The 17,001-nt window shown below is 42.2% G+C and overlaps 1 protein-coding gene across 2 annotated transcripts in view; it reads right to left on the reverse strand.

Annotated features, from left to right (window-relative positions):
* Nucleotides 1–16,247, reverse strand: part of NIPAL2 (NIPA like domain containing 2) — a 49,101-nt gene extending 32,854 nt beyond the window's left edge. For both annotated transcript variants that reach the window (XM_027657057.1, XM_027657056.1), the window contains exon 1: nt 15,867–16,247. In XM_027657057.1, the coding sequence (XP_027512858.1) occupies nt 15,867–15,971 (105 nt within the window). In that variant the 5' untranslated portion in view covers nt 15,972–16,247. The remainder of the gene's footprint in view (nt 1–15,866) is intronic.
* Nucleotides 16,248–17,001: the final 754 nt, after the last annotated feature.

The following is a 17,001-nucleotide window of genomic DNA, read 5'->3' on the forward strand; positions in this document are numbered from 1 at the left end:
AGTGTTTAAGAAAAAGGAGACAGCAGGGAATAGAAAACAGAAACTGCCACTTCATTTACCCCATCATTTTATTGCTTTCACATCAGTAATTGTAATACATCCCCATTACTCCCAGCAGAGAGCTCAGCCTCTCTGCAACTCTTTTTGTTCCAGTGGCTGATCCTATCCTTATGGTTGCATCTCTGGATAACGCCTTGCGGCTCCTTCCTCCTGGTTTTCAGCTGGGGGTCACAAACACTGCATAGGACTCAGGAGGCAGCCAGAAACCCAGCAAGGAAACACAGTTGATCTTGAGCCAGCCCAAAAGAGGGTATCCACCCAACTCTGAAGGTAAAATTTGCATGCAGCTGGTGAGTAGAGGACGAGGCTCTGTGCTCTCTCTGCAATCTAAAAAACTGTGTGAAATCAGATCCATGTACAAGTACTGATGATGACCTGAGTATGTGCCTCCGGAGGCTGTGAATCAAATACCCCTTTGATGGCTTTATGCACTGCATGGACTGGGTCTCCAGCAGTAAGTCTTCCAATGCCTTGCATCATGGGTGTCCTCCCCAGAACAGCAACTACTTTTTGGTTGCTTCATCAGGTACCTGTGAGCTTGGCTCACATATCCTTGTGGGACACGTAAGATTTCTAACACGATGACCAGCCAGTGTCTCAACTGGAACCATCTCATAAAAGTCAGTTCTCTTCTTAGAGAAACATAGAATCACAGAATGTTTTGGGTTGGAAGGGACCTTAGATATAATTTAATTCCAACCACCCTGTCATGGGCAGAGACACCTTCCACTGCACCAGGGTGCTCAAAGGCCTATCCAACCTGGCCTTGAACACTTCCAGGGACGGAGCATCCACAGTTTCTCTGGGCAAGCTGTTCCAGTGCCTCTCCACCCTCATTGTAAAAAGCTTCTTCCTTATGTCTAGGCTAAATCTACCTTATTTTAGTTTAAAATCATTACCCTGTGACACTCCCTTGTGCCTAACTTTAGCAACCTTCTGCTCTGTACACAAGGAAAAACAGTGCATGTGTATTATCAAGGCAAATGCACAGCAGCAGTCTGGGCTCAAAACCTTCCCTCATGGCTCAGGTCACTTTATTGCAATGACCACATGTTTCACCTGAGCCTTGCTGTTGGCATATATACTGCGCTGCCTGCTCCAGGCTGACAGGTGCTAATGAGCTCTGGTTAGTATGGCAGTAGAACCATACTTTCAAACCCAGGGCTGGACAGACCCCTAAAGATTAAAAGCAGAGTATGATGCCCTAAGGAGGTCAAATATCACATGGATTCAGTCAGGGAGATGAGATGAAAGTACAGTAACACCATGCAGCTACAGCACGGCAAAACTGTCTTGCACAGGTTCGTACTCAGACAGGCCTATATTAAATAAAACAATGGGAACAAAAAATGCAGTAAAGAGGAAAATTACATTGCAAACATCACAAATCAGAGTGAATCTTAAATCAGCAGGCAACTTCTATTGCACAAGAGATATCACATACAGCAGTGCTCAAAGAGAAGAAGAAAAATGGAATGGCATATCTCAGGCTAGTAAAACCATGCATGAATGAAAGACGACCTGCAACAGAAGATAGATCACCCTATCAAACTAAAAGGGTTGCTTTATCACTCTGAAAGCCACCATAGCCCTTCTGTTCCCACCTTGTCCTGTGAAAGGTTTCATTATTTGTGCAGTGTCTGCCATTTAACATCCTTCAGAGGCTAAAGGACTGGTGGAACAGCCAGTTTTATAAGTAATAAACATATTCTCTGAGTTTCCAGTTGTGATATCCATTTTGATGCCATCCACAGTACTGCAGAATTTCCCACATGTAAGTCTTGAGACAAACTCCAGCTGGGGAATTCAGTTGCAGACACAACTTCAGAGCCATGGTACTACTTCAGTCAGCTAAGGACTTCTACAAGAAAGAGTCTTAAATATTCAAAACTGTTGCCATAAAAGGCAAGTTTCTTCATCACTGAAACATCTGTCTGAGTATACAAGCCACTTTGTCAGATCCCAGATTTCAAACCGTTGACACATTCTTCCAGTGCTTCCAAATACATGAGTCTTGTCACAGTCTTAAGCTTTCCAGAAACTAAAAATCACTACTTTTTTTATTTCCTTCACCTTAGTATGTTTTGGAACAAGCCATGAAAGTCACTCACCCGCTTTGCAGTCCTTTCTAGATAATCCTTGAGCACACAGACCATGGACTGAGATTGTGAATCTGCCAGCATTTCCCTTGGTGGCAAAACAGGCTTGAGGAATGCCTACCTCTGGCCCCCCACTCCCTCACTGCCTCATTTAAGCACCTGAAATAATCCTCCCAAAATATATCCCATTAGCATTATGTTCTTTATACATCAGCTGCCAATGTTTAACACTAAAGGCACATTAAAATTCACAAGCCACAGCAAGGCTTTTAAAATAGTGACCCTGCGTGGTTTGCCAGTGGTGACATTGACCTGTACAGGGGCTGCTGGGGGAACAAGTTCAAGAAATGGCAAATTCAGCTTGAGCAAGGCACCCTCAGCACTCACCTGGCATCCCCCATCTCAGCTGCATGAAGCTCTAGTGCAAGCCCAGGCGTGGGGAAGGGAGGTTTGAACAGTTGGTCAGTAGAAATCCATTTGCCAAGTGCAGTGGTAGCATATTACTACTCCAAAGAAGTGAGTGGCAGAGTGGCACATTGCTGCCTATGGTCCTGCTTCAAGCACTCAGGCAGGACCTGATGCTTATTTACCATAGCACCTTTTCACATCATTCTGACAGTATTTTAAAATGACATCTTACGTGTAAAGTCACTATTTATTGTCGAAGTAAAGTAAGGGGTTTAAGGCAAATGAAAGCCAGTGTGAAATCTATATCTTTGGCACTAATTCTAATAAATTTATCCCTTGTAGACTAAAATCTGCATTGGAGATTCAGTTATACAGTGAAATGAAATTTATCTATATTACATGTATGTTTTCCTAAAGCACATCAAAATGCAGTTGCCAGGTCTGTGAAATGAAAACTTGTAAAAATGAACTTAATTTGCATTGAATAAAAGGTATATACCATTATTTATGAAAACTTGCTATGCCTATAAATTGAACTGATGAGCAGAAAAAAACTGCTCCTTCTACTTTTCTTGATTTCTCCATTTATTTGTGATCTAATGATGTTCCCAACAAATCTAATGACATATACTGTTTCAAAAGCTGTGCGTCATTTCCAGTAATTAGGATTTTGTCAGATCTCAATGGATCTTATTAAAAAAAAAAAAAAAAGAAGGCAGGGGAATGCCTTCTAAACTTCCAATTATGAGTTAACTCTGAAGCAAAGGGCATTCAGAGCCCTTAACAAAAACCGTATTTTTCAAAGGGCTACCATGTGGGATTGAAAGAGGCTTATCATTTAGCTATTATTATTCACAGAGCTCTGGCTGTACTCAGCACTTTACAGATGTATAAAGAAAATAAGGTCCTTGTTTCAATGGTTTTCATAGTGCAATTCATATACTCATATAGGGGTTCAGGTCCATATGAAGTACTGAAGGACAGCTGAAATAAAAGGGCAATTACCAGTGTGGGAACATGAAATGAAAATACACTTGATTTCTTCATTGTGACATGAAAGAACATTGTCCAATATACAAGAAGGAAAGAATTACAACATTTGGCATCATGTCTGTTAGGAATAGAGAGAGTATACTTAGTAATTAAGTCACGATAAATTTGAGTAAAGACAAGACAGTTTGTAGGTTTTACACAAGTTGCTGGTCTGGATTCCAGACCATAGTAGATAATGTTCCTCTCCCATTAATATTACAGCATACTTACCTTTATTAGGTTTTATCTTTCCTTATCTCACAAATTTAAAATATATCTTTTTCCATAAAAGACACAAATTGTAAAGGCTGGAATAAGAGCCTGTTAAGTTTTGAAATGGTGTGGGTACTTGAGGGGATAAAGCAACTATGGAAGTGAGACCCTTCTGTTTATCTCTATACTTTAATTCTTTTCATGAGACCCTATTTATATTCATCAGTCCGATTATTTCAGTTAATATCCACAGTGGATAACAAACCTAGCTGAAGAATATGAATTGTGAAATAGAGTAACTAAAGTAAATTTAGGATATGCTAACTAGGATTGTATATGAACATATCCATCCACTATCGTGTTAACAAGTATAGAATCATAGAGTCATTTAGATGGAAAAGACCTCTGGAGTCCAACCATTAATCCAGCACTGCCAAGTCTGCCACTAAACCATATCCCTAAGCACCACATCTACACGTCTTTTAAACACATTCAGGGATGGTGACTCAACCTCTTTCCTGGGCAGACTGTTCCAATGCTTCAGAACCTCTTCTGTGAAGACAGTTCTCCTACTGTACTATTTAAACCTGCCCTGATGCAACTTGAGGCCATTTCTTCTTGTCCTATTCTTGTTACTACAGAGACGAGACCATCACCCACATCACTACAACCTACTTTCAGGTAGTTGTAAGAGAGCATTATAAGTAGTTTTTTTTTTTCTTTTTGAAGTGTTAAACCTCTCAACTCATAAATGTCATTTTCTTATTCTCAGGAAAGAAATCTCAAAATTAGAAATAAATGGGAGAATGGGGAAAGGGCAGAATGGATTTTCCACTGTTCCTGTGAATAGCCTGTGATACTTTGGGACACTTTAGTTCCTGGGATATTTTGCTGCATAATCAAAGACCATTTCATGTTTTTAAATGCTGTCTGCTAGAACACAAAGAAAAACCTCTCAAGTGACTGTATAAAAATGTCAGTCACAGCCAGTAACATCTTAATAGAAAGATTCTTCTCAAGTATCATCACGTACCATCTCCATGGCAACTACAAAAATTACATACCAGGAAAAATAAGAATAGTGTTATAAACTTTTGCCAGTTTCCAGGTCCCACAGGAGAAACAAGGAGGCAAGCCAGCACTGCCTCACCAGCTTCTTCCACAAAATGGCCAGTTGGCTCAGGGATACTCTTCTATTGCTGCCCAGGAGCAGGATTTCTGGATATTCTTGTTTGATCCTGCCTAATTCCTGATGTACAAGGGAAGGTTCAAGCCAGACCACTCAAAGCCTAGGTATATTAATCCCCAGAGTCTGGCTCACATTGAGAGGCTGTGCTGCTCGTATCCTTGCTTCATGTGGCTCCCTGGACCCCTACACTGAGAGCCAAGGAGGGGACACATGGCTTACAGGAAGCTGGAGTGTACCAGTTCCTGTCCCGAGAGCTCTGTCTGTGCTCAGAAAGACAGGCAAGCTCAAAAGGGAGCTGTCTGAATAACTGAGTAAATAGTGCTGTTAAGTGTTACATCAGGCAGGGCAAGGCACAGCAAGTACTGTTGAAGAGATGCCTCACTCTGCATGTATGCACAAACGTGCTTCCAAATCAAGCAGAGAGAGCTCATTTCCTCTTGTTATTGTAGTACAAGTCTTGCTGAAGAATAAATGAGCTATTTCTGATTCCATTTAAATCAGAAACACAAAACCTTGACAGAAATGTAGTCAGCTTAATACATTATTTACCAAATCCTCAAAAGAATTTTTATATAGAAATCTCCCTTTACCAGGTAAGTGGAGCTCATGAGAGGAATGGCATGCCTCTTCCAGCATGCACCTCTCCAGCATCACTTTCCGACAAAGGCAGGCTTGTCTCCCATCCTGACTCAATTAATCTTATGTTAGCTGTAACTAACCCTTCCTTTGAAGTGCACAGAAAACAGTTTTCCACATCACAACCTGAGTGATCATGCTCAGCTGTTGAACTCTGGTGTCATATATGCAGGATAGGGGTAAAAGCAGGCTGGGAATGACAATGTTTCCAAGCCAGTGGCATTTCAGAATTGCTTCTAACAGGAGTTACAACAGGGGAGGGAAAAAAGAAAAGACCTGACTGCATTTAAAATGAAGTTTGGTCCATCTGTTAAAAGAATTACTTGATTTTACAGCAGGGGAATGGGCAGCCCAAAGGTTGTTCCAGCCTGCTGTTCCTGCAGAGGAGGGTTGCTCTACAATAGTGCCTTGCTTTCCTTCCTGCACCTCATGCACTTGGCTCTCCTAGTTTCATTTCCTCAGAGTGTGTTAATCATTTACAGATAGTTCCTAATGCAAAAAAAATTACTGGACTCCAGAAGGCAGAACCTTCTGGTTAGCAGCATTATTCATTTAAATATAAACAACTGCTAGATTATCAGTGACGATTTAAAAACAAGAGGTCTTGCACTCTCTAAAATATTCAGACATATATAGATGGGTGCATACACACAAAACCACACAACTAACTGAATGCTTTTAATTTGCAGATATTTATGTTCAAAACTGTAAGAAACAAATCTGGGAATAACAAATAAACTCTTTAAAGAAATGGCCTCACATGCAAGTTTCTTGCAGGGGCCCCAGATATAGACAGTGGACTACTGTTTGCTTAGCTCTCTCCCTGTGACACATTACAGACGTACATTTTGACTTTTCACTACAAACTGTAACCTGGTTTAAAATATTGGTTAGCATTTTACAGTTCATGGTGAGTGCTGACATGAAGAGTAGGCATCTAGTTCACAGGAGTCCAAAACATCTACTTCATAGTTGCCTTCTGCTAGAGAAAACTAAGAGCAATGTAGCTGAATAATCTCTTCTAGGTTCCTTTAACACCTTTTTATACTCTGTTCTACTTAAATAGATAACAAGGTGGCAAGGGTTTTTTCCCCAGTTTTGAGTATTATAGGTCTTTCAGCAACTGTATCTTATGTGGATTCTCCAATATAGAACTTTCTGGGTTTCTTTCTGGTATTTTAGTGTTAGTATAGGATGTAATGGTTATAAAACTTTTCTTGACAGGGATTACTGCAGAAATGGGGCCATGAAGATAAAATGCTTTTCAGCAATTAAAAACATGAAGGAGAACTAAGCACTCATTTTAATGAGTCAGATGCTATCATCTCTCAAATGCATGTTTTTTAAACCATGCTCTTTAGTTTGTCCTGGTAGTCTCTGATGTATAGTCGTTGTCGTTTAACTCTAGCCAGCAGCTCAGACCCACACAGCTGGAGCCACTCCTCCGGCAAAATGGGGGAGAGCATCAGAAGGGTAAAAGCCAAAAAAACTCATGGGCTGAGACAGAGAGAATTTGATAGATAAAACAAAAGCTGCAAGTGCAAGCAAAGCAGTATCAGGAATTCATTCACTGCTTCCCATCGGTATACAAGTGTTCAGCCATTTCTAGGAAAGCAGGGCTCCATCATGGGTAAGAGTTACCTAGGAAGAACAACACCATCACTCCGAATGTTCCCCTTTTTCCTTCTCTCCCCTGCTTTATATGCTGAGCATGACACCATATGATATGGAATATTCCTTTGGTCAGCTGGGGTCAACTATCCCCTGTGTCCCCTACCAACTTCTTATGCATCCCCAGCCTACTCATTGGGGCAGTATGAGAAACAAAAAACTCCTCAATGATATGCAAGAACTGTTCAGCAATAATTAAAACATCCCAATTGCTATCGATACTTTCTTCATCACAAATCCAAAACATAACACTATACAAGTTGCTATGAAGAAAATTATCTCTGGCCAAAGCCAGTACAATAGTCAAGAGAAGGAGCCAGAGTCCTGATCAGACGAAAGCTGATATTATTTGTTTGACTGAAACTTCTACAACACTTCAAGCTTTGCTCTCGGTCATCTTGACACAACAACTGAGTCATTGCTGCATGATAACACAGACACACAATGATAATGTTCATGGTGCTTTAGTCACTGCAGGGAGCAAAAGACTGTCACTGAAAGAGTGAGAAACAAAGCAAAGAGAATAATGTAATTAGAAGTCAATAAACACAAGAACCTTGTGAAAATTCCAAAGCAGGAAAAAAAAAACGGGAAAAAAACACATAAAAATGGAAGAGAAACATTAAGAAATAGTAGGTTAGACTCACAGAGCAAAGTAATTGGAGTCACTATCCTGATATTCCATCGGGAGCCCCAAAAAATTAAACTAGGTTTCAAGTGGGAGTTAAATATCTAGATACAAGTCTGTTATGTACATAAACCCCATATTTTGGTTGGTTTTCACAGGAACCTTTTTCCAGTGGAGATATCCTTGGTTGTTGAAGAAAAAGGCTTCAAGTGTAATCCATATCAGCTGGCAAAATTACTTTGGTTTGAGCAGGGTTACAGTTAAGTCATCGGACATGTTATCTAGGACTCTGGTGGAGATTTTAGCTTTAATGAAGCTGATTTGGTTCTAGGGAATTAAATGTCAGCAAGAGGTAGGTTTGTCCACAAAAAGGTATGTACTTCTATGTTACTACTTCACTTCACCCACCATGAAGAAGCCCTGCCCAAGGAGCCAGTATTTGCTCAGCTCTGAGTCATTTCTTCCATGTGTAGAGGGGTTTCCTCATCACAGTCCAGACCTTCCATTCACCATAAGCCTCTGCCATTACAGAGGTATTTCTGTTAAACACAGCAGGATACAAAGGGGAGTCACTTTAATGAAGGGGAGTCTCATTAACCAGAGAATCACTGTGTGCTTCATTCAAGAGTTAAACTCCAACAATTCCATGATTTTTATCATACTTCCATAATCTCTCTAATTTTCCTATTATGGGCAAAACAGTTCATATCACCAAATGAGGCCAAAGCCTCCAGCCTAAATGACAAATCAATCATGGACATCATTGAGGAGAATGAAGTTATACTGGTATAACCTCAATTTAAGCAGTACACATCTGTTTAGTTTGATATTGACTATTAACTTTCAAGCATACTGCAAATATCACTGTCATATTTCTTAAGAGCTCTGCTCCAGGCCTGGTGTTGATTCACACACCAACTGGCTGTCCTTTGAAGCTGCTGGCCATATGTTTCAAAGTCCGTAGTAGTCAAAGAATGGAAAGCATATCTCCCAACTGCTCACATTAACAAATGCTATTCTCCTGGGACAGTTTGTGGTGACATTGTAAACACAAGCATAACAGTTTATACATGTCATCAAAACTCCAAACGGAGTAACTGCAGTCTCCAGTTAGCCAAAAGTCCTCCCCTCCCTTATGACTAAAGTGCACAGTCTGCTGTGTTTTCATCTTCCTAAAGCCTTGTTGTGTTTTCATCTTCCTAAAGCCTTGTTGTGTTTTCATCTTCCTAAAGCCTTGCGTTTTTTTGAGTTTGGTCAAACTTCTACTTGAGTAATTTGGGTTCTTTTGATTCCTTCAAACAGGAGTTAATCAGATCCAGCAGACTGCTGGAGACAAGCAAGGATAAGATTCAGACATCTCTTTTTTTTCGATGCCCAAAGCAGACTTCAAGAGCATATGAAGACAAGATCATACTTAAAGTTTCAAAGAGCATTGAAGTCTTTGGATCACAAAATCATAAGGGGCCAGTATTACAGGTGAGATTTTACAAGACGGACAAGCTTTATTTTAAATGTTATATCAATGAGTCAATTTACCCGACAAACTGCCTCATCAAGCAGTCAAATGAGTGCTCGTGCAAATGAAGCAGAAGAAGCACAGATTCAGGGTGGGAGCAACACTACTGCTTTGGCTGACAGTGATGTCCTAGATCCACACAGCAACTTCATGAAATCTTAGGAGCAGACAGGTGTTAGTATGAGCAGCCAGACGTTCACCCTACATCACCTTGCAAGTCACAGAGAAGGCTGTGAGACACCAAAAGCAATACAGAAGCCACAACCAATTTAATTTAAAGTCCATTACTTGGAGAGTAGTCTAGAAGTTGGAAACTGGGAGAGCAAAGCACTACACTGAGCCAGGCACCTCCAAAGCAGCCTTGGAGGGATTCAGATTCATCCCATGCCTAGCCTTTCCTATTCAGTGCTGACTAAGAGAAGAGGAGAACTCACCCTACTCTGCTGGCTCCATATTAAATCTGATTCTGCCGCACTGGATCACCGGGCTGAAGAGCAGTGCCTATGTTTTAAGCCCTCTAGTCAGTGGCTAAGCTGGATACCAGATATAGCCTGCACTATACCCCAATCTTTTAATAAAGTAACATTTTGAAGCAGTCCAAAGCAAACTTAAATTCTGTACCAGGTAGGAAATGCGTAACTAATGACTCAAGGTTCTCTGCATTTGTTTTCTGCACCCCACTTTCTGACAAATTACAAGTACTGTAATGTTCCTTATTGCCTAAAAATTTCTTAATTAACATTCTCAAATCTCTTAAAACAGATTAGTGTAATTACAAAGCTCCTGCTTAACTCACTGTCACCTCAATCATCAACAAAAATAAAAAAAAGGAAAAAATCAAATACACATGTTCTTTAAGATCCTCAGAAAAAGAACGAAAACTCATTGTACCATAGCAGCTGCTGGGAAGGGAAGCACTGAAAACAGCCTGGGATTTGGGGAAAATAGCCCAGTGAGAATCAGGGAACAGACACTCAGATGAGCTATAGCTGATGCTCAGCACAGCCCCAGCCCTGTGAGAGCATTTGTTTCCAATTCCTGGATGAGGTGTCCAGGAGGAGCCACTAAGACTGCTTCAAAATTAATTTTGAGCCATCAGCTTAAATAAAGGGGCTTTCTTCACCAGCTTCTGTTGTCTGTCAGGCTAGGAAACACTCATGCAGGCAAGTCTACCAGCAATGCTGAAGAGATGAGAGCGTTCAGAATAGATGGAGTATGAGCTCTCCTATCATCAGCATTTGCTTTAAGTCTGTGTGCCCAAAGCTCAAAATGTGGAGCTGGGTTGGTTTGCTGTTTCTGCTGCCCAGCACCATGCTGGGCTTAGTAGGGAAACTGCCAGAGGCACCTGACTCCTTCCAGGCTTCGTAGGATTAACACAAGCAGGGTGGTAGAGGCCTGCCAACAACACGCACTAGGAAATTCTGGTTTGGGATGCACCGAATCGCCTGGTGGAAACCAGATAAGCAGGTCACTCCTCGGGCTGGCTTATAAAGCTGCATACTGCCTCCAGTTTTTGGGCTACTTTCCCACCTAGGGTATCTGTTCCAGGCCTGGTGCTTCATGTCCAACCTATATTCAGAGGTATAAACAAATCCATGGTTTGCTCCCACTCTGCTTGCAGTGGTTGATGGAAAAACCCCTAAGGAATTTGAGAGCCATGATGATACAGACATGCTTGTAGTACCATGCAAGGGGACAGGCAAGGGGTAACGCTCTCCTATGCTTATATCCCCTAACTCTGAGTAATGAGCAAGTTACGATGCAGCAGCTAACCTTCCTTTGACTGGGAGGCTGCAGTTTATCTAAGCTGTATACTCATTTCAGACCAGGCATGATCTTTACATCTGCAGGGGCAGTTGATGTTCAGCAAGGCAGAATGGTAGTATGAGGTTGTAAAAAAGATGTGGGTGATCCTTTCTAACAAGTGTTCTATTTTGCCTTCTCATCCAGCTTCTTGGTCACACTGCAGCTAATCAGAACACAACCCCCAGCATATTAGACCTACAGCTCTGGCAGGGCCTGAAAGCTTGGGTGCAAGCTGGCCTAGCTGACAGTCCTGCATTTATGACCCAAAGCCACAAATTCTTTTTTAGCAGAAACTAATTAAATGGGGACTAACCATGGAAAGCCACTGGATTCTTAACAGCAGAACAACACCGAAAGACCATGCAATGCTTTTTCATGCCTTGTGCTGCAGTGGGCAGAAACTGGAACACAGGAGATTCTATCTGAACATGAGGAAAAACTTCTTTACTGTGAGGGTGACAGAACACTGGAACAGCTGCCCAGAGAAGTTGTGGAGTCACCATCTCTGGAGATATTCTAAAGTCATCTGGACACAATCCCGAGTAATGTGTTCTTGGGGAGTTGAGCAGGGAAGTTGAATGACATGACCTCCAGTGGTCCCTTCCAACCTTACCCATTCTGTGATTCTGTGCTTCATTATATAAGCTTTGAGTTTTGAATTCCCCTATGAGAGATTCAAAAAAGTTGTTTCTGAAAGGATGAAAAAAGTCGTCTTCTTAAGTTTGATTTATAAGGACTGAAAATAACATACATTTCCCTAATACATAGAAAACAGTATGCATTTTCTCCCATACACGTTCCCCAGTAAGATAAAGGAAACTGAAACTGTATGAACTCTGAAATCTGATAGGTAAAGGACGACACGATGAAATGGAGTCAGTGTTTGGATACCCTTGTTTGCTTTCAGTGAAAAAGTTTAGAATAAGGAACTGGGGGGTGAAGTTGAATAGGAAAAACTTTTCACCACAGTCTTCGCAGAGGAGTACAGCAGCAAAAAGCTGAGAGAGGACACGTTTGTCTCTACTTTCCCCATGCTTGGGGACTGGTTTAATGATTAATCTGAAACAGCTAACATCTGCAGTGCATCAGGGAGCAGACTGGAGTATGAGGTACACTATAGAGACTGAGAAAATAGCATTAAAAAACCCTACAAAACACTTGAAGTGGAAAAGAAACCAGGAGGGTTTGCCTTCACCTTTAATAGCCTTTCTCTTTTTTCTTGCACAGGATAGATGTCCTGACTGAAACCCACATGTGCTGTGGCCATGCTGCCCTTTTGACTCCCACCCACACTTCCCATTTACACCTTGACTTGCTCTAGAGCTTCTCCTAACTGAAAACCATGTTTGGAAATGTCATTGTTAAAGTGTTTAAAATATTATGATGAACAGTTGTAAGGATGTGCCATGATAACACTTTTCTCTGGTGGCAGTCCCAGCTAAAGAGAACTTCACTGTTACTGGGGTGCTCCTTCAGCCAAGGCAAAAGGAGAGATAATCTTCCTCTTCATGGAGACAGCCCCCCTTGCCCTCCTGCATTGGGTGCCTCATAGCACAGCTGAAGGGACTCCCATGGCATCAAAAGTACCAGCACGGACTGTGCTGCCACTGAAAGAAAACAGGATCAAATCATGCTCTCACCACGCTGAAGCTCAGGGGCGCTAGACATCAAGCCCCTAGTAAAGAGGGCTGAGTGGAAGCACTGTAGACTTTCTTCTTGAACAGAATGTGCTAAAAATCTTAATTGTGCCACTTCATGCAAAATATACATTTCACGTATATGACAGAAGGCAGCATAGAAATACCTCTGCGAGGATGTGCTTAATCTGTGGGATTTCTCATCACACCTGCTAGCAGCTACCACTGCCCACTGGTGAGACCACACAAAGGATCAGGTTTCCTGGCAGCACACACTCACCACCTGCATGTATGGCCCATGACAGGCTGTGATATATTATCATGGGACAAGAGGCCACAAATCCGTCTGAAGGAACTGTTAACATTTTCAACCTCTAAATACAGAGTGGAAATGATTTATTAATACAACTCACAAAATAAAACAATCTTTCGAGGTGACTGTCTGGGCAGCCAGTAATAATTCTGAGTTTATTAAGACCCAGGCAAAGGAGGAAAAAGAAGCAGAAGTGAAATATCTTTCTATCTCCAGCTCAGCTTCTGCTCTCAAACAACTACACACAGTGTCTACACACAACGCACATATGAAATGCTGAGTTACGGAAGAAGTATTATGGGGCTCTGAGCAACCTGGTCTAGTGGAAATTGTCCCTGCCCATGGTAGGGGGGTTGGAACTAGATGGCCTATAAGGTCCCTTCCAACCCAAAACATTCAGTGACTCTATTACATCTGAGCTCTCAATGACTATTCTCGCCCAGCTATTTTCTCCTTCTCTGATACAAAGGCAATCCAAGATCAATAGTGTAGGTAATAATCTCAATTAATCTTGCAAATTGTTTTTGTCCATAAACAACAATATTGGAAATAAATAAAAAACCTTTGAGAAGTCCTGAGGGAAATAATAAAATATTACACTGAGGCAATTACATACAGTTTCTATTAAGCAGACAAAGTCCACATGTTGAGGCCTCTTACATTCATTACTTCAGCAGACACAAAAAATATTACAATAATATTAGTTTGTCAGGAAATACTTCAGGTAACAAAGTATATATTTCATCAGATTTTACTGCACCATTAAACACATTCATGTCCCATAACATACAATGTATACACAGGGAGAGATCCTACCTCCACCTTTTTTTCCCCACGACCATGTATTCCCACTTCTACCCTTATGTCAACAGTTAGCACCAATTAGCCTGATCAGGGACCTGGCAGAATAACTTCAATTAAAAAAAGACAAAGAAATGTAATGCTGGCACAAAGGGGGATTATACTACATAGCCACGTGGATACAGGCATTTTAACTTTTTCCAGGGAGCTGCTTGTTTACAGACATCAGTTAAGGGCACTCTAGTGTCATGGATTTTCTTAATTAATGTATCAGATCTGCTGATCCCGTGTGGATGTCTCTGATAATCACATGGCAGTAGGCAACTGCTACTGATAGCCATACCAAGCCCCTCAGGTCTAGGAGCTCTTGAAAGGGGATCTCGCTCTTTCACTTCCTGATTGTTCATGGGGTTGAAAGGGCTAAAAAATACTCCCACAATAGCAACTCACCTCAGCTTTCCTGGAATGTTTCCAGGCAGATGAGAGCCAGTGCAGTTATGGTCTCTTATAGAGGCAGAAAACAAAGAGCTTCTCTTCAAACCAAACCAAGAGGACCAAACGGCCTCAAGAAAAGGGGAAGGGAAAGAGCCCTGTGTGAAGACCTGAAACTGGGCTGATCCACTGAATCACAGCAAGTATAACTGAATGGGAAGAGGAAATGGTTTCTGAAGCTTCCAAAAGTGTAAAATGTGAAAATGGGGGTATTGGGAAAATTAAGGTTGGCATCAACACAGGACCCATAGTTACCCATCACCTGCTCCAAAGCTGCAACCCAAGTAAATAAAAGAACAAAAATCAGGTTTGCCCAAAAACACCCAAGCAGCTCTAAAAAATTATGAAGGTCTTCCCAGAAAACTACTATGCTTAAAATCCAGCAATCCTTGTGCAATAGTCCCAAGGAGTACAGGAGCAGGGCTGGGAGGTTTTCCAAGCAAACAAATAACCCCACCTTGACATGCAGGTGTCCCCATGCCAAGAGAGTTCTCTCTTGTTGCCTTCCTCGGGCAGCTCTGCAGCTGGGACCCTAACTCATAAACCCACAGTAAAACTGTTGGCTCCACATTCTTGTCTCGCAATAAGAGGTCCCAGCTCCGGTCCCGGGAAGCACTACCATCAGCCATCAGCCAGGAGTCCTGCTGCACCAGGTACCTGAGCACAGGAATTCACAGGTTTCCTTCCCTCTGAGAAGATGGGGCTGAAAAATACCTCCTGCTCTATGGATATTCACTCACTAGCAAATGCAGAATCCAGAGGGGAAAGTTTTTGGGACCTTCCTCAGGTTATCACCTGCAACTGGGCTGATCACAGAGGAAGGGGAGCAGCTAATTGCAAGACATTTTATGCTCAATTTATACCAATACTTTGCACTGTAAGAAAGTTGTTTGCCTCTCATGCCGAGAAAAACAAGAATGTTGAGTACCCTCCCATGCCTTCTAGTTTGTGAAGCAAAAAGGAGGGAAAAGGTAAAGGGTTTAATCAACCTCCAATTCATTTTTATTGTTAGCAGATGCTCCAGCTTGCTAGTTTTCAGGGGCCGCTTCAGTCTCTCTTTTGCAGTTGCCTAAATGCATTGTCAGCACTGACAGTGACAGATACACCAATGACAAAAACCAGTGATGCTCTAGTGCAGAACAGCACAGCTCTCTGCCTGGTTCCTAATTGCAAAGGACTGCTTGGACGGGGAAGCCAGAGCCTTGCAGGCTGAACAACAGGGTGAAAAGGGAGCAGAGCCAGCAGCACACAAGTACTGGAAGGGGTCTTTTCACAGGACGCTGGGGAGAAGCTGAAATTATTTTCCCGCTTTCTGCAAGCCCTCTTCAGGGGGCCCCACTATGGTGCTACATGGTGGGTACTTACCTTGTGTGTGCTGTACCAGGGGCCAGAGAGGGGCCCACTCACGGTGCCTGGTCCCCCAAAGGATGCATTCCAAGACGCCCTCTCTGAAACTGGGATGATGCCCATGTCCCTGCCCTCAGGCCCCAGCCACTGGTCATACCATGCACTGTCACACCAGTGACAGGGGATGGGTGGCTGTGAGGAAAGGCAAACAGGATCTGGATGTGGCACTCACTTCCTGGTGTGGGATAGGCTGCTGGCAGGGGTTACTGTGCACGCAGGTGTAGAGACTTCGATTGCCGGTGCAGCCGAGGCTGCAGCCGAGGGCTGCCACTGCAGGTGTACACCATGAGACCCTCAGCTGGGGAGTAGCTGTAGCATAGGAGAGGAAGGGGAGCTTGACAAGAGCTTTTCCTACTCCTTCCCAGGGCATTCAGGTGCCTTTTTTTTCTCTCTCTGACTTCTCCGATGCCCCACCCTGCTCTGAAAAGGCAGCCGGGGAATTTAACTCCTTCAAATCAGTGCCTAAATCTAATGCTCAGTTATTAATTCCTCACTGCTAGATTGCAAGACTTAGAAGTTGTTGTTCCCAAAGGCATATAGTCAGTTGCATAAGTTCTAACTTATGTCCTGTATTGTTCTCTTGTAAGTATTTCCTGAATAGTTTATTTGCAGATATTTCAGGCAATGTGGTTTTTTCCCCATCTGTGGCTTTATCCGTTCATTCTCATATTGTTGATTTTATCACTTAAGTTCTCCTGGAGAAAACATAAACTAAACAAGGCCACTAAAGGCAGAGTAGAGCTAACAAGGTAGGAACTTGGCAGAATTACATGGGAGACAGAAGTAAAATTCTAGAGAAGCACAGAAAGAAATATTAAGACACTGAATCTTCAGGCTCTGGACAATACAGCTGCTTGAAATCCAGAGAGTTCATACTGTACTTGGAAGAACTAACTTGTTCATCCCATTGGTTAGCTGGCCTTGAAAATGTCCAAAGTCGTGACAATTACTGTAGCAGACAAGGGTCAGGAGAAAGATATTCTGCCCTCTGCTGCAACAGAGTTTTCTCCTACTCTTAAGAAGAACTTCCATTGATTGCTTAGTTCCAGCAGGACTGGTGGTCCTACCATATGGACCAAGAGAAGAGGGAACA

Source organism: Corapipo altera, unplaced genomic scaffold, assembly GCF_003945725.1.
Source record: "Corapipo altera isolate COAL_440 unplaced genomic scaffold, ASM394572v1 52b, whole genome shotgun sequence".
NCBI classification, from domain to species: Eukaryota; Metazoa; Chordata; class Aves; order Passeriformes; family Pipridae; genus Corapipo; species Corapipo altera.